We start from the raw sequence: 22706 nt of genomic DNA on the forward strand, positions 1-22706 counted from the left end.
ATGAGCTCTGTTCATCCGGTAGCAGTGCAAGTCTAAGCAGTTACTTGCTTCCCACCCCACTTTTTAACGCCTTGCTTCCGTCTGCATTCTTTTACACACTTTTATTCAACGTCATTAAAAGCGTTTCGGTTGACTTACTTTGTCAATTAAGTCTACAGCAGTAACACTTCTATTAAACAACAGTTCAGATCAGATGCATTTCAGACTTATTCGTGAGGTAGCAAACATTTTTTTTTTACAATATCGACTCAGTTCATTCACAATTCAAAGCCCACCCCTCGTTCCTCCGCATGCATAGTGTTCATGTTAACAAGTGACATCTAGCTGGTTATAGAGGAATATGACATTCTACTTAACCTTCAACCAAGAGATATATTTGTCATGACAATGAATGCGGTCACATTTTTATACTTTTATAAAATGAATATTATGTTTTCATATTACTACCCTGGTTAGATAAACATTATCTTGTTTAATGAACTACTTTGACCTTGACCATAATGATTTTTTCATCATGATCTTGATCATGATAATTTTTTTAAAGTCTTTCTCTAGATCCCCATTTATTCCTGGCTTACACATCTATCTTCTGCACTCTTCCATATTTGTTGAAGCAGCTGTTGCGTTTTCAATAAAAGTTTGTGGTACTAAAAAATAAATGGAATAATTAATGAAGTGCTTACATCTACTGCCAAACGACTACAATATTCCATTGCCAAAACGCGTATTCCTTTGTCATAAATTATGTATTGTTCTTCCTGGACATCGTGTTGAACAGGTTGTCTGTAAATACTAATAGATACATCATCACGAGAGCCTACAGAATTTGGTTTTGAGGGTTGAAATATATCCTAATATAATATTCTTAATGCCAGTTGTTGTTTTGTAGTATGTGTATAAATATAAATTGCCTTCCTTTCACATGCTAGTAAACCCTTCCTTGCACCTACTTGTTCTACCTTTACATTTTACTTTTATTTTAACTTACTGTAATTAGAGCACCTTTGCCATGTTCACCATGCTCACTGGGACCAATAAAGTTGATCATTGTGACATACAGTGGCTTAACTTAAAATATATACATCTGCACACATGTGAATGTATTAAAATGATACAATGTGTGTGTTTTTAAGGATAAATTATAACATATTTCAGTAGCTGGGAACATGTTACGTCTCAGTATCTAATGGGCCGTAGTAATGAAACGAGAGTAGGTCGTTTCCTCTGGACAACATAGGGACCTAAAGGGACTTGTTACTGTAGTTACAATGCCATGTCCAGATCATGCAAACATGGTTCTTCACCCTATGGCATCTTTGCCGCCGCCTTATAATTACGGCCACGAGGGTAAAACAACATCTGAGTTGTCCTTGAATCCCCCATGTTACCCGAGGGCACGACTTACTCTCCTGTAAGTGTAATCCTATCAGTCGGAGAACAGCAATTTGCACACATTGCTAGCAAGGGACAATGAGCATTTATTTACACTATCTTTTACTTCTCATCAGCCTTCTCAATACGTCTTCTCGACGACTCTACTAACTGGGGAGAGGTAGAAGTGCGCCACAGAGGGGTGTGGGGGTTTGTCTGTGAAGGTCCAGACTGGACTGACGCCGCGGCACGTGTCGTCTGCAAGGAACTGGGCTTCTCTGGCGGGGGAGTGAGGTATTCATCATCCTTCTTTCTCATACTACTATGTAGAGAGAAAAAAAACCGTTCAAAATCATTACTTAAAAAGTATTCGCGCGCAGAGGTTCTTGCCAGCAGTTGTTCACATAATGGTCGACACAAAACCATATTTATGTATTTATCAGATTACTTATCAAAGTATAAAAAATGATGGCAAGCGTTATCTGATTAGCATTGGTACTCAAAGTTTAAATACATTTAGGTAATTCTACTGCTAGCTTAAGATTTTTTTTTTTTTTTTGGAAATCTGTAATTTTTCAATAATGAACATTGCCAATTTGGTTTATACTTTTTCGCCATGTAAGCCATACGGAAAAGAAATCACGATAAGAAGGTAACGTCTTAGAAAGATCTAAAATTTTGAAACTGTAATGACAAGGACATGCAAATGAAATACACAGTTTGGGAGAGCGTTTCCTAAGGATCAGGAACGTTAGTCTGTGGGATGTGTGGCGTTACGTAGTCGGGCGCCTTTTACTCTTACAGGCACGCACACTTGCAATCTACACTTGTGTGGGCCCCAACCCAAACAAATCCATGACATTACAACTACCCTTCTCCAACCGCTCCCTGCCAGGGGCAGCAATGCCGCGGCAAAGCATACAACCTGTTAAGATCGAAAGGCCTAAAGAGAGAAAACAAAAAGGAGGGAAAATGGCCCATCCACGGTTGCCAGGGGACAGAACTTTTTTCTTGGTTGTTTGAGTACAAATCCATGTTGAATTGAATAAGCGGCAACCGACTGTGACATGGTGCCTGATCAGCTAAAGTTAAACGTAATACCTGATTGGTTGACTTTTCAGGAGTGAAAGGGAAGTAATTCATAGTAGAACAACTCCTAAGCGTTCCATTGTTTTCTCCCTTATAAATTCATTCATTTATGCATAGAATTGAATTACAACCTCAGACTTCTGCGTTTACCAGCAAGGTGGCCGAGCCATGTAATTAGCCAACTGCCGTAGGAAAGCGCTCTCACACCTTGCCATTGAGCAGCAACGAGTTTCCAAACAGGCTTGGCAGCGACTGAATGATTCGAACAATGCCCTTCCTAATGTCCAGTTTTTGCATCAAGACGTGACACCCCCCCTTCCCCACCCCAGTGTACCTCTATCGAAGGCTTTTTAATTCTTTAAGGTTTTTAACTTGTTGATGATCGATTTTAGGCATCTCGGCCGCAAGACTATCTAGATTCTGATTCGACTCATCAACTGGAGAATGTCAGGTCACCAACCTTGACCTTTTGTGATGGTATATGCTGGGGCCAGCCTGTGGTCTTGTGAAATACGAAGATGTCAAAAACCTATGTCCCTTGTTTCAATGCGGCAGAAGCGGCCTGCCATGTTGACCCAGTCCTCCTAGTTTTCTGTATCAAACCTCGCATTGAAATCCACGGTTACAGCGAGGACACCCTTCTCGGTCACTGCTTTGATTGCTTGCTCTAGCTGTTCATAGAACAATTTCATTTCTTCGCCACTCTGTTTGGAAGGAGACATGATTTACCATTACAGTGAGGAAAATACTTTCATTTCACAAGCACACGAATTCATCCAACGTTTTGCGCGTTCAGGTTCGGTGGACCAGATAGAGTTCGGTCATATCGCAGCGTCTGGGTCAATGGCCTGAACTGCACAGGGAATGAAACTAGTCTGGAGCAATGTGTCGTCGGACCCTGGGGACAAGATAAAAACTGTCGGAGACTGGCCCGTGTTCTGTGCTCCTCTACATGCAAGTATACATGTCTAAGACTTTCTGTCCTTTCTGGCTTTATTTTATCTTCCCTATCGTTTTCGTTACTTCTTTAAAGATCAACATGATTGGTTTGCGGTTTTATTGCATATTTTGATAGATATTGGCGATATAAATCTAACGTGTAAATTTCAGCTTTTAAAACTCATCCACATGCAAAGTACGTGATTCGCACCTGTATCAACGTGCGCTGGTAACGGTGTACCACGTCACGCTAACAGTGTACTACGTCATGCTATTACACCATTCACAAAGTTCCCAGCAGTCAACACCAAATGGAAAGAGAAAATGAACGACAGTTTGGGCTATTCAGACATTGAAGGTCTGCATTGATTGTGCTGAAGTAGCAGTTCTTCAGAACCATGAAAAATGCAGGCTGTCAGCATCCGAATAATCAGAACTGTTGTTCATTCTTTTTTGTCTCTGTCTCTCTCTCCCTGATTGGTGTTGACAGCTGAAAATTTTGTGAATGGCGCACTAGCGTGACGTAGTACACTGTTAGTAGCGCTCATTGATTGGGTTTTGGAGGCTGAAATTTACAGGTTAGTTTTTGCATCGCCTGTATCTACTGATAGATGGAAAAAAAAAAGTTCAGGTTGATCTTTAACGTCATAGTCCAACATTCCTTTGAAAACCTGCAGGTTACATGTAGGTTATCAAAATAGTATTTTATTACTTTTAGGAGTCGGATTAAAACTAAGATTATTAAAAAAATTATAGATACTGATGATGCATTAAAGGTTGCAATATAACAAAAATCCTTTTTAAAATATATTTCATAAAAAAGGAAATGGAGAAGAATAAAATTATATAACGTGACACTTGAATCCATACACATACCAAAAAAATAGTAGTGGCGTGCCTTGTATCAACCGGCACAGTAAACACATGAAGTAATTATCTCCCCATCACTCTAACCTACCAGCTGCCCCCGAGGTAAGACTGGCCGGCGGAGGTTCCAGCTACGGCCGAGTGGAGATCTTGATGGACGGACAAACGTACTCCGTGTGTGACAACGGCTGGGATGTGAGGGATGCTACAGTTGTCTGCAGACTCCTGGGCTACCAGTCCGGACAACCTGCTCTGGTATTTTAGTATTTGTTAGAGTCCTGTAATAACAATAAATCGTCTCCTTAATATATTGTTTTTGGTTAATAAAGTTGATGAATGCCAAATAATGACAGCTCAAAGACCTGATGTGCATCTTATTTTCGTTAAAAATGTAATGATTGTAACTATTTAGCTAATAATATACTAATAAATATACTGAAGATATGGAGACACGAGAACAGAGCTTTAACCAACAAATTTTTGTCTCTGCAATTTGCTTATAGTTGTATAAGAAAGAAATTTCATACTGCAGCATTATATTTTTTCATGGTGCAGAGATCTTACTATGGCGCGGGCACAGGTCAAGTGGCGCTGGACAGTGTCGCCTGTGATACCTCGGACACCAGTCTGCTGGCCTGTCGGAGCAGTGGATGGCTGGAGACAGAGGCAGCGTGCGGTGACCACAGCAAGGACGCGGGGGTCGTCTGCTTTGGTGAAGGTGACTACTATAGCCGACAGTTTAAGTTTAGCCGATGTGTTGTCCTTGGATGAGGGGTTTATATCTCATTTCGAAAGATAATTTCTTTCAGGCATGTCACTTTGTATTAAATATGGAATTTCATTCACAAATTCCTTGCCAATATCTCTTTCATTATCCTGGATTTACATAGCGTGCATGTAACCCTGAACTGCTCCATTCCGTAACAGAGTGTCACGTTGGTTGTCGCAATATGAGCATTGTCATCGCCGCCATGCTCAAAGCTCTGTTCCTACCTGCGATCTTAAAGGGTCTTACAGTTTAAGGATGACACGAACAAACGACACTTTGAAAGAATCTTTTATTCTTAGAATAAACTCCATGTGGAGATTATCGGTCAGCATTTAGTTTCAAAGTACTTGTTAAAACAGAAGCTCCATACTCTGTTCAGTATTTAACTCAGCGTGCTTTTGAGTCCTAGGAGAAATTATTCTCACTGATATTTATTTTCATGCAGCGTGCTTGATCAGTAATTAGATGGTATCCATACCGATATTTATCTCAGGTTTTTAACAAAATTAGGTTTAATAAATTATAGAATGCTATCCATTCAGATATTTTCCTCACCATTACATAAGTTGCATGATTTCCCAAATTTGTAAAAAATATTTTGTTGTTTGTTTCAGTTCGGCTAATGAGGGGAGACCACTCCACAGGCATAGTGATGATTAACATTGGCATGAATACTTTCATCGCATGTGGCTCCAACTTTGGTGATACGGAAGCAAAAGTTGCATGTCGGGAGCTGGGGTTCGAGCACGGGCGTGCTTTGCCAAGAGGTCAGTTTAAAGTATGTACCCGTGTTGATGAGTCCTTAATATGGGGGGTCATATTGCACTAGCAGCAAGTACCTCCCAGTAACTGTCAATAATGAAATCTTCTTGACAGCCTTGCTGGAATACACGTATGTGATAAGGCATAAGTGCTCAGAAGGTTAAACAAAACTTAGGTCATGAAGTTTGTTGTAACAAATAATCTACTTTATATCATTCTCTCCTTTGTAGTGCAGAAAATAAAAATGTTGCATCATAACATCTGTAACTCAAATAACCCGTTGTATGCGCTGGACTAAAATATGTACATAGATAAATATTAAAATATATAAACATGAAACAAATGGGGTTTATTTTATGCATGATAAAGTGGTACAAAAAAATATTGTACAAAGAATTGTGTTCTCCACATACCAAAAAAAGGAAAGGTCTTGAGTTGCTGAGGTAGAGTTTTATTGATAAACAATGAGATTAAGACCAAATAAACGTTCATCATTAAAACAAGCCGATCAGAACCCCGTCGGTAATCATTAAGCAGCAAACAACACTGAAGAATATCACGTGATAAACAGTAGAAACTAGCTGACTAAAGAAAGAGGTTGAATTAATTTCGTACTTATACTAAAGTATACAAAAAGTTTACCTAAAAGTTTCTCGTACCTAAATACTTTACGCCGCAGGTTTGATCCGATTTTAATCTTGCAGATTACAGAGCAGTTAGTAAGCTGCACTGACCTTTTAGGGCATATGTTTCGTGCACTCTGATTGGCTGAAATTCCTTCGACCCTATTTAAGGTGGGGGAAAATTCCGCGTCCTGTAATGTTTATCGTAAGGTGACCAGACGTTTCGGGGGCGAAAGCGGGACACGTGCCGATGATGGTGTCGTAACCGTCAAAGAACGCCGAATCAGCGTACGGTATTCCGATTTTTAAAGACAACCGGGACATTTGGAACTTGCCAGAAAGCCAGAAAGCGGGACATTGGTCGTTCCGCCCGATGAGCAGGCGGGACACGAGGTCAAAAGCGGGACTGTCCCGCCTAATGCGGGACGTCTGATCATCTTATTTATCGTGTATCGACGTATAAAGACTAATTTAAGCAGTGAACATCCACTGCAATATGTTACTTTTGTTGTCTGCTGTGACCACTTATTTATGTTGTAGGAGCTTATGGAAGGTTCTCTAACAGTGGTTACTACAGCCGCTACTACAGATGCTTGGGAAATGAAACACAAATCTCCTCGTGTGCCTCCTTCCAGGGTTACTGTGGTTTCTGACAGCTACTCTAACTACGCCTCCGTCCACTGCTTCAACGGCTCTCTCAGCACAGGTACGTGTGAGCCTTGTGGGCGACTTTACCATCCTCAGTGTGGTATGTAATGTGACATATTTTTATGTCTTATGTAATCCAAGTTTGAAAGGAGCGGTTCGGTGGCGCAGCGGTTAGCGTCTTTCAACAATGGAATAATAATTGGCTGCCCTGGGTTCAGATCTATTCTCAGGCAAGATGTTCTTTTTCTTGTAGCGTCTGTTTACAGGGCTGGCATCTTTAATGGAATATAGCCTTATGGCTGACTCTGGCACACATCCACATTTAAACCTTATTGTTATTTTACACGTAATTTGTGTACTCAGAAGTTTCTGTAACTGCTCTTGCTGCATTTGCTTTACCAGATAATTTTGTAAACATCTTCCAGTTTTGTTGTCTTGCCTTGCCGTGATATATCCTTTGTAGCTGGCACGGAGTCCCCGCTACCACCTTCTTTCTTTAGTAGTGTAGTTTCTACTGTTAAGAACTATCCCGTTAATAGAGTGTTTGTATTGTCAAGTAATTTCCTGTTTTAAGTGCAAGGTACTAGATTGTATTGTCCAGTACTACCCTGTCAATAGTGAAAGATGTACAAGTTTGAAATAGTAAGTGATAACATCCTGATCAGTGAAAGGCAATAATAGTTTGCGTTCTGTGGAAGAGGTAGCCTGCCCTTATTTTGAGAAACTACTTTATTTTCAGATTCGTCGGCTTTCCTTGGACGCTGGTCAAGGGCTTCTCGGCAACTCCTCCGGCCGACTGGTGGTCAGTCAAGGCGGTGTTCGAGGCAGAGTGTGTCCAGAAGACTGGGATGACGTAGACGCCGGCGTGGTCTGCAGACAACTGGGGTACCGTGGTGGTGTGGCACTGACTTTCACGCACCCAGGCACTGGTCCATACCTGCTTGACAACGTGGCTTGTACAGGTGTCGAGACGTCCATCTTTAGTTGCATAAGCAAGGGAACATGTTCGCTTTCTTACCGAAGCCACCTGATGTCGGTGCTGTGTGCTTCAGTGACACCTGTAAGTGATCTCTTTAAAATGAAACCGTCTGCCTCTTGATTTGCTGTGAGTTAAGATTATCGGCATTGATATACTGAGTTTGTTTTTAGTTCCTTTACTCCCCTATTGCCTGTTTCATCTGCAGTTGATAGACATTTTAATGAAAAAATAAAATAATTTAGACAAAAATAATGAGTTCATTTTATAACAACACCCAAGACATTGAAGGTTTCGACATCAGTAAGTATAATGCTTTGGCCTGTAACCTTATTTCCCTAGGTCCCTGTCCAGCATTTCAACTATTTGGTCTTTTGATTGGCTTATACGTTCCGGTGAAGAAAGCCGAAATTAAAAGAGAATACTGACGTAGTATAATTCTACAATGCAGAAATATTATTTTATATAAGTCCGATACAGATAATAATATAAGTTCATTGAGCTATATTAGTAACGAACACACTGTAAACGTATGCAAATTTATTAATTAAATTGAAGGTAGAGATTGGGTCAAATTTATTTAAGAGAGACACAGTCAAAGAAACTTGCTGACTGGGTGTTCATCAAATAGTAATACGTGTGAAACAGATATAGACCTGTAAAGACATAATACGCCACAATTCAGCACTTTTTTGAAAAAGTTTTTACTTATCTCTTAGCAATCGTAGTACAACTTGTAGGAGGAACATCGGACAAGGAGGGTCTGGTGCAAGTGGTGTATGGGAGGCAGGTGGGTACGGTGTGTGTACCTGACAACTATAACCATGATAACGCCGCAAAGGTGGTCTGCAGACAGCTCGGCTACGTGGACGGAGAATTTCGAAAGGTAAGAAACTTTATCTCCTCTCTTCTCAATCTATGGTCATGTGTATGGTTCTGCGCGAGTCCGATACCGAGAAGCACCATATGTCTCATCCTTTCGTTCTGTGTATAAAAGTGTTAGCTTGCAAAAGACACAATCCTTATGTAATCGTACTTTTTAGGACAATTATCAATGTTTAAAGAGGGCAATTAATGAGGTATGCGGAGACGGAAATGTTATGACAGCAAATTTATCACAGTACGACAAAAAATTTTCAACAACATTTCATATCATTTACTGTGAACAAGCATAGCTTAAGATTTTTGAGATTTTGAGCAAAGAAACTTTCATTCACCGAAGTCCTACTAATTTCAAAAGTTATATGAAAGTAAATTTCCTAACGACTGCAAACAATGGTAAATCGTGTGAAAAGAAGACGAAATTAAAGGCTTATAATCACATATAAATATAATTTCATGTTATATTGTTTGTTATTATATTGCTTGTTATATTCTATAAGAACATTTGATGCTTTACAACACTTTAAGCATGTCTTCATAAATAGTTTAAGTGATAAAATGTAACAAATACACATTACAAGATTTTTTTTAAAAAATGCATTTGATCAATCAGACGAATGCACAAAAGTTAATACAAACTCAGTAAAGTGATCACATTTATTTCATAAAACAAAGAAAATGGAATGCTTTGTAAAAGTTGTGTACACTTTTCAGATTTCCAGGAGGTACAGGGACTGTGTCCATGTCTGAGGTCATCTGTGATGGGTTACGAGAGAAGTGTTTTCATGTGCCGTAGTTGGGGGTTGTTTGTCCCTCCCTCAGACAGATGTGCCAACCACGACTTCGACTTCGGTGTGCGCTGTTTCGGCACCAGTGAGTTTAACAGACAGGAAAGATTATTTTAAGACGTATTTTATATATTTTAATGATAGGTTTTGATGCAGTGTAGTGTGCACAAAATCTCTTTTCTTACAGAGTTCTTGCCGTGGTATCATACTTGAATAATAGCACCACTCTAGATGCATTTCTCAAAAATAAATTTTACTTAGTTTGATTGCTGATTTGAATTGAAGAGACCTAAGAAAAATGAAGTATTAAAAAAAATGAAAATCATGCGAAGTAGGACACAGTGCATATATACATATTTATATTTTGCTCGTTAAACTGTAAACAGCATAAATATATTCAATATAAAATACATTTCGAAGTAAGCATAATTATTAAAATTAGACTTTTGAAACCAGCACCAAGGGTAGTCAAAGAAAAAGGACAATGATTTAAAGGCAAAGAAAGTCTTTTTGTCTCTTAAGTTAACATAATGTCAGCGTTCTTTTTTATGTTAGTCATATACCTCTATGTCTCCTTCCGCCCCCACAAAAGAAAATCCATTGCTTTCAAATCGACAGTGCGTCTGTTCTCTACAATCCACAACACCAACAACTCCATCACTGGCGTGGTGCAGATTAACCGGGGATCAGGACTGGATTAACATCTGCAATTGATTTCTTTGACGACTTGGACGCACAGGTCGTGTGCCGGAGCCAAGGTTACTCGTACTCACGTGTACTGCCCAAGGGCTCGATGGGTAACCTGAACGGAAACAACCTTATCACAGCCCTGAACTGCAATGGCAGAGAGGCCTCCCTCTTAGACTGCCCTGAACAACAGAACATCACCTGCCCATGGGGAAACACTGAAAGATACGCTACAGTTTTTTGTAGTCAAACTCCATCGGAGCGAGGTACGAAAACTAATTTGTCCACTGTTGACATACAAACATTGTAATCTACCAAATCTAGTCTGCTGATCCCTGAGTTATTACGTCTTTTAATATGATGGCTCTAGTCATCATCCTTATCATCATCATAATCATTATTATCAACATCATCATAACTCCTTATTTCCACGCCTCACGTTTCATCCACAGGTCTGCAAGCCGCCCCAATGTCAGATGATGGACTTCTTGTTGTTCTGGCGGACGGAGTCAAGTCCTATGTCTGTAGCAACAACTGGGACGACGCCGCTGCCTCTGTGTACTGCAAGGACCTGGGCTACCAGTACGGCGTGGCCATCTACCAGACTTCTGTGCCCATCTCCCAGGGTGTCGCCGCCTACTTCGTCAACAGCATCCATTGCACTGGCAACGAGAACTCTCTGAGTGAATGTTCCTTCTCCTCCAACTGGTCCACTTGTGTCACGGGCTACAGCAGTGCTGCCCAGGCACTGTGCTACAACTATACAAGTGGTGAGTGATTTCACTGACATAAGAGAGTGTGTGTGTGTTTATAGACCACAAGTGCGAAAAACTTTTCAGACGCTGAGGATAAAAGTTTTATGGTCATCCTAGTAAGCTATTTCTACATCACCAAACAAAGTAGCGTAGAACCGTTCTAAGTATCAAATGTTAAGATCGCAAGCTTAGACGTTTCTAGCAGAGTTTGTTTTAAAATTGCCACTTATTAGTCTTTCCCTTTTGTTCATAATCTCGTCAGATTGTCCTTCTGGGACACTTGTAGCATTTTCTAAGAATTTTTCTTTCACTAACTCTTTCTTTTTGTTCCTCTGTTAACATTAAATCGACTTGTGTTTTTTAAACAAATTTAGTCGAACATTTTCTCTTTAGGCCGAGAGCTTCGGTTGACTGGAGGTACCACCACTAATGTAGGGCAAGTCGAGGTCGGTTTCAACGGTGTGTGGGGCACAGTCTGTGACAACGACTTCACCAGTCGTGACGCCACGGCAGTGTGCCTCACTCTGGGCTATTTTGGTGGTGTCGTTTCGGACAAAAGCAGCAGCAGCCCAAAATCGACAGGTCCTTTCTACCTGTATGGCCTCAGGTGATGTCAGTCATGTGATGTCACGGGCGATTTTTCTTTCTCAGACATGCACATTACAAAAATAAAACTCTGGTAGTTATAATGTTACCAGTTAACTGGCGTTTTGTGCTTTAAGTTTGGATGCTATTTTCTTAGCGTATTTTTATTTTAATGTATTTTAAGGGTTTCTTGAGTGTTCTGACATGACGTGAATTTTGAGTAGTAGTAGAACGCAATTCTATATTTTCAGAATAGATATCTAAGTTATTTCGCTGTGCTGAAATTTAGGCCATGGTAGGATTAGGTCTCACTTTATGTCATAATAGTTAACCTTGAGTCAACTGAATGTTGGCTTACTAGGATGCATATGTAAACAGTTGCAGTGGTTCAGAGACCAGTCTATGGCAATGTCCTGTTAGAAACTTCAACGTCACCTACAGCTTCTGCTCGTCCCGACCCAACATCCCAAGAGTGAGGTGCACAGGTCAAGGTCAGTGAGTTACATCGTGTGGACATGAAGATCACATGACTCAGAATGTTGTGAACTTAGTCTTGAAATGTCACATAGGTGGTTTGACATGTTCTGATGCAAAATTCATTCGTGGTTCATTAATTTTAAATTATCTGGCTCTATTTGCTGTAACAGTTGCATATCTTGCTTACATTTACGTATAATATCAAATCTGTTGCGGTCCAAGTAGAATGGTGTGGGTTCAAAAACAATATACTTGAGTTGTATGGTTTGTTTTTGTTTTTACAAGCACAAAAATATGCATGTTCGCCGAAAGAAAACGAAATTTAACAGATGTATTTCATATAGATATTCTGCCTTTTTTTCAAAAACGTTAATTTCCTGTTTGGGGCACTCATTTCTTTTGCACTAACGCTTAGTATTTATTTAAAGGTTTTGTTTTATTCCTTCCGCAGACTTGTTTGCTTATTTGCAGACAGGTTTGATGGCTGGCCAGTTATAGTTTTGACCAGTTTGCGCCATTAATTGTTTTATAGTGATTATTCGTAGTAACACGACAACTCGGTGTTAGTTCCACTGAGATGTACATCTCAGTTACATTATAACACAGAACAGTTCCACCGGTATGGCAATCCTCAGGTGAATGTTTTTGTTTATCTGTTCACAGTGACACTACTGGAAAATGCGGGCTATGGGGCTGTACAGGTGCCCATCAACACCACGTCCAGGACATACGGTCTGGTCTGCGATGACAACTTCACGGACCGCGAGGCCAGCGTGGCCTGCCGTGACCTCGGCTACCCGTACGGCATCCACCTGTGCTGCTCGGCGTTCGGGTATAAGTCCCTGCCTATCGTCCGGTCCGGTGTCAGGTGTACAGGTACCGAGGCTCTGTTCAGCGACTGTTATTACGACACAAGGACATACTGCCTGTCTGGAAAATATGCCTCCGTCGTATGCTCCAACATTCCACCCGACAGCGGTAAAATTTTATCTGAAATATCTGCCCTATGATTTAACCAGATACAAGACTTAAGATCCTTTGCCGATTAATGAACATCAAGCGACATGGTTTTGAATGTCATATCTAACAGCTTATTAGGAGAAAGAAAGAGAAACTAAAACATTTAGATCGCACAAAGAACTTAAATACAATGTGAAAAAAATAAGCTTTGAAAACCTTTAGCTTACCTTACAAGATGAGAATGCAAGTTTCTATTTCTAAACTTATTGTAGTGTTCATAAGAACACAAGGTAGGAAACACGAATATAATAGAAATAAAACGAATTAGTAATTTGAAATTTACCTAATATATTTTATTGAAAATAAGGACTAAAATAAGTTAAAAGCAAATAAAGATTTTTACAAATACTTTATAAACCAAGGACTACAGTTTGTGGCCTCTCTTAACCTTTACTGGTTACCATTACGTTGATCATTTTTAGGGTGTGCGTGCGTTTGTTCATTCAGAGCATTGAAATTCTTCAACAATTATTGTAATGACAGTTCACTCGGAGATACTTTAAATCTGAATTCTGTCCCTAGACACACACTGGTTACAGCTTGTGCTGTGGAGGGTAAAAAGATTGATACCTAGCTAGTGCCTTACCATCGGCAGGTTACACAGTCCAGATAGACACCGCGTCAAGAGGATCGTATGGACGGGTCAAAGTGCAGCACATGGACTACTGGGGCTTCGTGTGTCCATCCGGCTTCGACCACAACGACGCCAACGTCATGTGTAGAGAGGTCGGCTACACCGGGGGCTGGGCTGTGGTGGACAAGTCCTACGACAGATCCTCGCTCCGCTGGCTGTCCAACATTGACTGCGACGGCAGCGAGTCTCACCTCAGCCTGTGCCGTAACCTCGTCTTTGGAAACGTCAGCGACTGCGGCAACACCGGAATCGCCGCCGTCTACTGCAACAGAGAGGCTGGTAAGGGCCGACGATCTGGGGATGATAATAGAAACCTGATGCAGTTTAATAAGCTTTGTCTTTGCCTTTGTCCGTAATTGAATTGAATTGAATAAAGCACACCATCCACACAGTCGTACAGCAAAGGGATCCTCGCAGATCCTTCTTTCAGCAAGTATTGTAGCGCCTCCCAATACCTACTCCTCTATTATATTCTCTGGTACAGCTCATGAAGATGTCGATAAACCATGCTGTTTGTAAATATAGATGAATACTTGTTTATGATATGCTAATAAACCATGTGTAATACTGATATCACTAAGCAATTTTTCCCTTAGTACTAACAGCTGTAGGGATGCAGTCTATGACATTAGTTTCCTCAAGTTAGCTAATGAACAACTACAGCAAGCATTTAGGTCTTAATGAAGATTCCGATGGTCCTGTGTTAGAGTAGTGCAGTTCGAACTAGAGGATGTGCGGTTTGATACCCGTGTTTGTGTAGCGAGCAGTTTAGCAGTGGACGAAGCTTTCGGAAATGGGTTCCTGACTCCACAGAGGGCTGGGAAAGGTCAACCAGCATCGCCATTACACAAATAGTCTGGAGAAAAAGTGTGGTCTCTAGTACCGCTCTGTTCAAACGACAGCAAAAAAAACGGTTAGGACATGTTTATCGTATGCTTACAGAATAAAATATTTGTAACGCTTCACAAGAAGACAAGCTGCTAAGTATTTTTACCTTCCTCGTATCTTCCCAGACACCCAGTTCCGTCTGGTTAACGGCACACAGACGACGGGTCGAGTGGAGGTGTCGATGGACTATGGCAACAGCGGTTCGATATGCAGCGAGGGTTGGACCGACGTGGAGGCCGCCGTGGCTTGCAAAAGTATGGGGTTCGAATCTGGACGGTTCCTTGGCGCAGGCATCTACGGGAAGGTCAGGTGACAATCTCACGTTATGGAAGTATTAGCTACTACAACCAGTTCACTAATTATACAACAATTATACGAAAATTCATGCCCTAATTACTTCCCCCTTTAATACTTTGTATACATTAGAATAGACGTTATTTACTTTAATTATTACTTCTGTTACTAAAAGCTACACTCAACCCATATACTAAATACTTATAATTAATTACTAATTATTATTTATATGCAATAATTGATACTGTCTTCAATACGTTACTACTTTCTATGATACTTTATAACCATACGGCAGTTTGTATACTACGTGCTACTGAATATACATTGAATACTATTCCCATGCATTATTCAATAATATTTATATGTTTTATAGTAATAAGTATAAGCATAGTAAGTATAATAAGTATAAGTATTGTATAGTATAAGCACCAATGAATAAATTAAATTCTGAGATCACTATTGTCTCTTGCATTGAATAATAATAATAATAAATAAATTTGTACAATTCATGCTTACACACCTAAGGAGCATTTTCTTAGCGCTGGAGAACAAGAACGAAACATGGACAGCATACGAGGGAGAGGAAAACAAATTACATATGAACTGTAAAAGACTAAACAACCGTACTAAACGAAGAATAAAATCAAATGCAGAAAACACAAATAGAAACCAAATAACAAGAGCAAGAGCTGAGAGTAACATGATATTGCAAAAGGAAGGTGTGACAAAGAACTAGTATTATGGGAAAGATTGTTAGGAGTTATTTTTACAGAAGAGGTGTGTTTTCAGTGCACATGTAAAGGATTCAATAGGTGGCGGAGATAGAAAGGGAAAAAGTTCCATTGTTTGGCTGCACAATAACTAAAATCATGTGGCCATATGTTCTGGTGACAGGAAGAGTAAGGAGGCGATCATTAGACAAGAAGAGGAGTTGTCTAGCTGGGATGTAAGGGTAGAGCAGTTCAGAGAAATGAGCAGAGTAGGTGCCAGCAAAGAAACTAAAACACAGCACGGACAGTTTGTACAGGATGCCAGATTGGATTGGAAGCCAGTGGAGATGTTCTACCATCAACAAACACAGTCTTCGTCCTATCAGTGGGATAGTTGAACCACGCTAGTTCAGGTCCAGAAATCCCTTAGAGACTTCGTAGTCTATGAAGGAGAAGAGAGTGGTTCATGATGTCAAACTACGCAGACATGTCCATCAGAGTTATGGCAGAAACATTACCACTGTGAAGGGCAGATAATATGTCGGTGGTCACTTTAATCAAAGTAGTTTAAGTACTGTGAAAAAGTCTATATGCTGAGTGAGCATGGGGGATGAACTGATGCTCTAGTAACTAGGCCCACAGCTGTGTCAAAACTACTTTCTCTATGATCTTTGAGATAAGAGAAAAGTTGGAAACTGGGCGATAATTGTTCAACACTTTGACATCAAGCGTGGATTTTCTTATGTGGCTTCACCAGGGTATATTTAAACAAAGATGGCAAAACACTTGATGCTTCATTAAATGTTTCACTACCAGAACTGAAGAAATGACTTACATGGAGGGAGAAAAATAAAGCGAACATCGAGTACACTTGGTTTACTGAGATCTGGTCTGTTTAATGGGCTAGACATGACAGAGTGCTCGAAATATACGAATGCATATATAGTTATAGCTACATATGTTTTAGTTGTATTTAGTACAAACCTTTCACATCCAAAATATAGGTTTATACAATATTTGTTTTCTAAAACTGTTCTGTGAGTGTTCAGTGTGATTTGTCCAACAGCTTTAATTGTCGACAGGTTTTGTCTTTCCGACAGGGTGCAAGTAACTTACTGCTTACTCGCGTAAAGTGCACTCGAGCGGCATCCTCTCGGTCTCTGTTGGACTGCGATCTGTCACTCAGCGGTCTCGGCTCCTTTTATACAACCTGCCCGTATTCCAGTTATGGTCCTGCAGTCAAATGTTTTAATAATTCAGGTGAGGAAAATCTTATAGAAGACTGAAAAAAGAAATACCTTCTTTCTATTAATAAAAGTTCTGAGATTTTGCACCTTCCAACTGAGTTATATTTTAACCATCAAATGGCTTTTAAAGGGTCAATAGTCGGACAAACCTATTGTCTCTTAAGTGTAATATTGAGTAAGACATTTCTATGTATACTAGTAAATTGTTTGTGCTATAGATTCCAATATAGTTATCATCTGTATACTTTAGTTAATAACATTACCGTTGTAAAATCTGGAACTTTTGCTAACAGACTCTGATCTTTATTTTAGTCCGATTAACGGGGACAAGACAAGAGAATTACGGGCGAGTGGAAGTCTATACCAATGACACCTGGACAGCCGTGTGTGACCAGGGCTTTGACCAGACGGCGGCACAGGTGGCCTGCAGGGCCCTGGGACTCTTGTACGCGCGCCCTCAGTGTTGTTCCGCGCTTGGACCGCTGGGTACGGGCCCAGTCGATGCCAGACAAATCGGCTTCAAGGTGAACAGATGTCGGGGTGATGAGGCTACACTAACGGACTGCGATGTCAGCACATCAGTTGTCTGCCCTTCTGGAAAATACGCCAGCCTCCTGTGTTCTAATACTTCACTCCAAGAACAGAGTGAGTTAAGTTATGAGATGTGTTAAATGAAGATGATGTAAATAATATAAAGTTTTACTGGTCTATTTTTCTTTTTAGTTATGAATGTTTCAGTTATGTCTTTACCAACTATTATGAACTATTGTATCACGAACGTATATCCCCTGGACAGCTGGCAGACGATTTTTTTTCACTTAACTGCTAGAACGAGGCTCCATACCAGTAAGCTTCCGGTTTATTCACATTTCAGATTAACTACTAAAACGAGACATTAAACGACATAGCTTCCGGTTTATTTACATTCTTTGTTACGGCTCGCCGAGACTAACAGCGGATCACTTCGCAAGAGGCCAAGAGTGAGTCTCGGCATACAGACATCAGTCCATAAATACACGTCCATGATTGTATCGATTATTGTGGAATGGGGCTGAGATTCTAGTGCTGCTTTTATCTTGTACATCGTTGGTTGCATTATTCCTCAGTCTTAACCATCCCTTTCCTTTATTATTTCTCCAGTCAGGCTTTTTCTTTCTCCGTTAGTCTTTGTTTCTCTCTTTCTCTCTCAAACACACACATGAACATTATTTTAATGACAGTGATTTGAAAGACAAGTGACAGCAAGACCGATGCCTTTTTTCGCTTATTTCGTTTATCGTCAGTTTCTGTTGACAGCACTGACCGTGCGACTTGCTGGACCAGGAGGCTACTACGGCATGGTGGAGGTCAACCGTTACGGATTGTGGGGCCCGGTGTGTAACAACAGCTGGGACGATCGTGACGCTAACGCCACCTGCCGGGGTCTTGGATACAGTCACGGCGTCACCTTCTACGGTAATAACGTCCTAGGTATGTTTTCTTGGGTAAGAAATCAGTCATCATTGTTTGTTATTCAAAATTAATATTTCCTAATATTTTTTTGAAATGTCTTGCTTCGTTTTACGCATGACACTCAGTATGCGTCTCGCAACTCTGCAACTCTTAATTGGACTTCTTTTCTAGAAACCCCTATTCTTGTGGGAGACTTCCAGTGCTCAGGGCAGGAGTCCTCGCTGGCAGGGTGCTCCTTTAAGGACAGCAGCGACGACATTGGTTGCTCGGAGAGGCGTGTGGCTGCCGGTGTCCTCTGTTCCCGTACATCGGGTAGGAAGCTTCCCTACCCAATGTTAATGTCAGGCTGTTCCTCATTCCTTACACTTCTCTTTACTAAGACAAAGTAATAACATCAACTTACCAGATGTCACATCATCATCATCATCATCATCATCATCATCATCATCATCATCATCATCATCAATAGCAACAGCAACAACAACAGCATTATTGAGATCACTTGCCCTTTCAGACATCCAGCTACGGCTCTCGGATGGCGGACGCAACTATGGTCGCCTGGAGGTCATGTATGAGGGTCAGTGGGGTCGGGTTATTGGTAGCTACAACTTCTCGGGAATAAATGCTGACGTTGCCTGCAGACATCTTGGATTTGTAGGTGGGCAGACCGCTCCCGAGTACATGCGAAGAGATACCGTTACAGGCCAGGTGAGTGGAAGAATGACTGTACTAGAGAGTTTTGACTGGAAAGACACATAGCACTTGGAAATAATTATATTCTCTTTTACGTTGCTGCTCTCATTACATTTATTGGATGTAAAGTTAATTGAGTAATTGAATCAAGGAAATAGTTATTATGGTGGTTATAGCTTATAGCTTATATTTGAAGGCGTGAAACAACAGTTTGAATATACTTGAAAACATTTGTCTTTACTGACATGCTGTTCTAGTCGAACACTTCCTGAAGTCATGACAGCTGAATTGTGGGAATTGCTGTGATGCATGCAGAGTTAGCTAGAGTTTGTGCTGTCTTTGTTAGGTGTGGATGAGTGGCATCTACTGCAAAGGTTACGAGCAAAGTCTGTTTGAGTGTTCGAATAGTTGGAATTCCAGTTCTGGAGGTGGCCGGGATGTATATGTCATCTGCTACAACACGAGTAAGTAGTTGACAACGTCATTTAGTGATATCTGCAGTTTGTGTATGTGTATTTATATATACATTCACGGTGTGCACAGTGCATATTCTACATGGTAGAGATTCCAACACTAAGTGCTTTACTAATCCAGGCAATTACATGTGGTTGAAGACAACATTTCTAGAACGTAATGTACTTATAACAACTATTTAATATTATATGTTTGTAATAGTTTGCACTTACACTTATGAAGACAGAGGTTTATAAACACACAGATATATATATACAAATGCATACAAAAACCATCTCTCTTTCTCTCTTTCAGACGTGGAAACAGATTCATATATTTTTCCTTTTAAGAGACAAATTCGGTTTATAATTATCAACATTAGAGAAATATAACATGTTTGTAGATTTGAGCGTGACAGTAACAACGATTACCGAGAGTAGATGAAAAAAAGCAATAAAAATTTAATTAGAAATTACCATGGTTTTCTTTTTCTTTTCTTTTTTTTTTTTTCTTTTTTTTAACTTTCGCTCACTCTGCAGCACGGATATCTTCCGGAAATTCTCTCTCAATGGGAGTGGTGCAGATCTACTACAACAAACGCTGGGGGGCCATCTGTGATGGCGGCTGGAGTGAGAAGAACACCGGTAAGCAGCATATCCCCATGTCACGTGATGACACCCACCGCAGTCTCGTGATCCAAATTACAATTGTCAACACTTAAAGTGTATTTTAGGGCCTGTATAGCAATTCAGTTTGTACAGTTTACAATACTTACACGTTTCAGTATACTGCATTATTTGTCCTTGCCTTATCGCAATCTAATTTTATCCACTTTATTAAATAAAAAGATTTCTGGGTCTTTTTGCTTTGCTTTATCCTTTACAAAAGAAAGCTTACATGTTTATTTAATAAAAATTAAATAAGATGGATTATTTCAATTGACCCTTAACCCTAACCTGTGCTTGTCGTCATGTCGTGCCAGCTGTCACATGCAGACATCTTGGGTACGACAACGGCTACCACCTGTGCTGCAGCCCTTTTGGGAAATATTCCACCCCTATTGCCGAAAACTTCAAGTGTACGGGCAGAGAGCAGGCATTGACTAACTGCAGTCACACCCCTTCTGAAAGTCTTAATTACTGCACGAGAGACGTTGTTTCAGTAGCTTGCTACAAGGGGCCTGCTCCTACAGGTAGGTCCAAGCGCTCTGAATAGTCACAATATCCGAGCCGACATAGTTTATGCAGGGCAAGCATGTTTCCAATTATTTGCATGACGTATGTATGATTCTGTATTTCACATGAGATAACTGTGTTTTCCATATGTCATCATGACAAACCTATTTTTTAGGCTTTTGTATCATAAACATGTGGTTCCTCAAAGCGTAGTCGCGATTCTTCTTCTAATCACAAAAACGGAAGGCATTACTGCTATAAACATGCTTCCGTTTTTTGCTACTCAGACTACACGTTCTCACTGGACGGCAGAAACAGAAACAACTCGGGCGAGGTGCAAGTCACCTTCATGAACATCACGGGCAGCATCTGTAGCGACAACTGGGACGACGCCGACGCCAGAGTGTTCTGCAAGGAGCTGGGCTTCCTGACGGGTCAGGCTTTTAAGCATCATGTCTCGAATCGTCCATTTTGGATGACTGATGTACAGTGCACAGGCTCGGAGCGCTTTCTGCGAGACTGCCCCAAGACCCTGGCTGCCGTGTCGCAGTGCTCTACTCAACTTTCTGCTGGAGTCACTTGTTCAGACATAGAAGGTCAGAGGGAAAGAAACTAGTCCAATAACTGTTTGCTGCATGTTGTGATGATCACAATATAGTCTTTAAATGTTAAATCATTTATCGTAATTGTTGCATTTTTATATTTTTATAGTTTTATACGTCAATCTCTTTCTGTATATATATATATAACACATTAATTTTGCTAATATATTGTACATTTTATATGGTCTTGTACATGTCAGTAAGTCTGTTTTCGCTCATTTCAATCACGATGTAACATTAATCTTTGTTTAAATATTGTATCCCATCGTGAATTGCAAGCGAATAGTGACAGAAATATTGAGCCTTAGTACACATGGAATGTGTGTCATGAACCTCGGGGAAAGTTTGCCCAAAGTGACCAGAGGTGTCCCAATCACCACTGCTTCGTTCTAATTGCACTTTCGTTACCTCTGCAACACACGCCGACATTTCTGTCAACTGCAAAATTTCAAATAAAGACTCAGTCGACCCGGAGCCTTATAGCGTTATACAGTGGGTCTTTACACATCTCTTGAGTCGGCTGGAGTAGTCACGATTCTAAAGACTAACTCTCAGCAGAGAATCTGAACAGCCTCAAAAAGATTCCTATTACAACCTTCCTCCTCGAGAATTCAGTGCGAAGACGACAATTGTTGTTGTTTTTGTTAGTAAAGTGCTTCCATCTTGCGATGATTTGGCACTATATGTAGAGAGAGAGAGGGGGGGGGGGAGAATCGGAGTACCTGGAGAAAACCCCTGATGCTAAGTCCTGTGGTCAGGTTTCATGTACAGAGAGTGTCTCAAAACGAAAATTGAACGATGAGTTTCTCACTGCAGTGGAGACAAGCGAGTGTTTTAACCACTACACATCCGGGGGTCTTCGCCAGTCACAGTATTAAATTCCCATCCGCGAGGAGTATCCTTTCCCATGATTGGTCAATCATACTACACACACACTTTTAACCATTCTGCAATCGAACTACATCCAATTTCTCATTAACTAGCCCATGATAGACAGGCGGTCACTTTGACTTGCTACTGCCCATTGCCACCCGTTCACTTACCCCCTCTCACCAGCAACGCGATCTGCGACTGTGGCGCCATCCAGTATGGTTTCCTATTCACTACATGTGTCCAGTCGGTCGCAATAACAACAAGGACTGCTGTCCTGCGATAGTATTTGCTACTTTACAATTAACAGGCGTATTTTGACCTTCGGTCACTGCTGGTCTCTCCTTTTCTGAGATCTCCTGTAGCGATGACCATAGTTCCACATTCTATCCAACCTCTGCGCTGGATACATCCTTGCGTAACCTTGAGTTTTTCAGCCCTAAATGATTC

General features: G+C 40.6%; 2 protein-coding genes across 2 annotated transcripts in view; both read left to right on the forward strand.

Annotated features, from left to right (window-relative positions):
* The window catches only part of LOC112577135 (deleted in malignant brain tumors 1 protein-like), a 63479-nt gene that overhangs the window by 33008 nt on the left and 7765 nt on the right, over positions 1-22706 (forward strand). The window contains exons 2-17 of the mRNA XM_025260110.1: positions 10333-10667; positions 10854-11171; positions 11550-11763; positions 12120-12232; positions 12882-13196; positions 13834-14151; positions 14886-15064; positions 16865-17024; positions 17324-17656; positions 18308-18481; positions 18635-18775; positions 18978-19171; positions 19503-19620; positions 20149-20253; positions 20592-20801; positions 21072-21380. Of these exons, the coding sequence (XP_025115895.1) occupies positions 10508-10667; positions 10854-11171; positions 11550-11763; positions 12120-12232; positions 12882-13196; positions 13834-14151; positions 14886-15064; positions 16865-17024; positions 17324-17656; positions 18308-18481; positions 18635-18775; positions 18978-19171; positions 19503-19620; positions 20149-20253; positions 20592-20801; positions 21072-21380 (3361 nt within the window). The 5' untranslated portion in view covers positions 10333-10507. The remainder of the gene's footprint in view (positions 1-10332; positions 10668-10853; positions 11172-11549; positions 11764-12119; positions 12233-12881; positions 13197-13833; positions 14152-14885; positions 15065-16864; positions 17025-17323; positions 17657-18307; positions 18482-18634; positions 18776-18977; positions 19172-19502; positions 19621-20148; positions 20254-20591; positions 20802-21071; positions 21381-22706) is intronic.
* LOC112577202 (scavenger receptor cysteine-rich type 1 protein M130-like) lies at positions 1515-8923 on the forward strand. The gene is made up of 8 exons (XM_025260212.1): positions 1515-1665; positions 3257-3414; positions 4361-4521; positions 4822-4984; positions 5650-5802; positions 6961-7126; positions 7808-8128; positions 8764-8923. The coding sequence occupies exons 3-6, from the start codon at positions 4420-4422 to the stop codon at positions 7071-7073; spliced, it is 531 nt and encodes a 176-aa protein (XP_025115997.1). The 5' UTR covers positions 1515-1665; positions 3257-3414; positions 4361-4419; the 3' UTR covers positions 7074-7126; positions 7808-8128; positions 8764-8923.

The sequence above is a fragment of the Pomacea canaliculata genome, linkage group LG1 (genome assembly GCF_003073045.1).
Source record: "Pomacea canaliculata isolate SZHN2017 linkage group LG1, ASM307304v1, whole genome shotgun sequence".
NCBI lineage: Eukaryota > Metazoa > Mollusca > Gastropoda > Architaenioglossa > Ampullariidae > Pomacea > Pomacea canaliculata.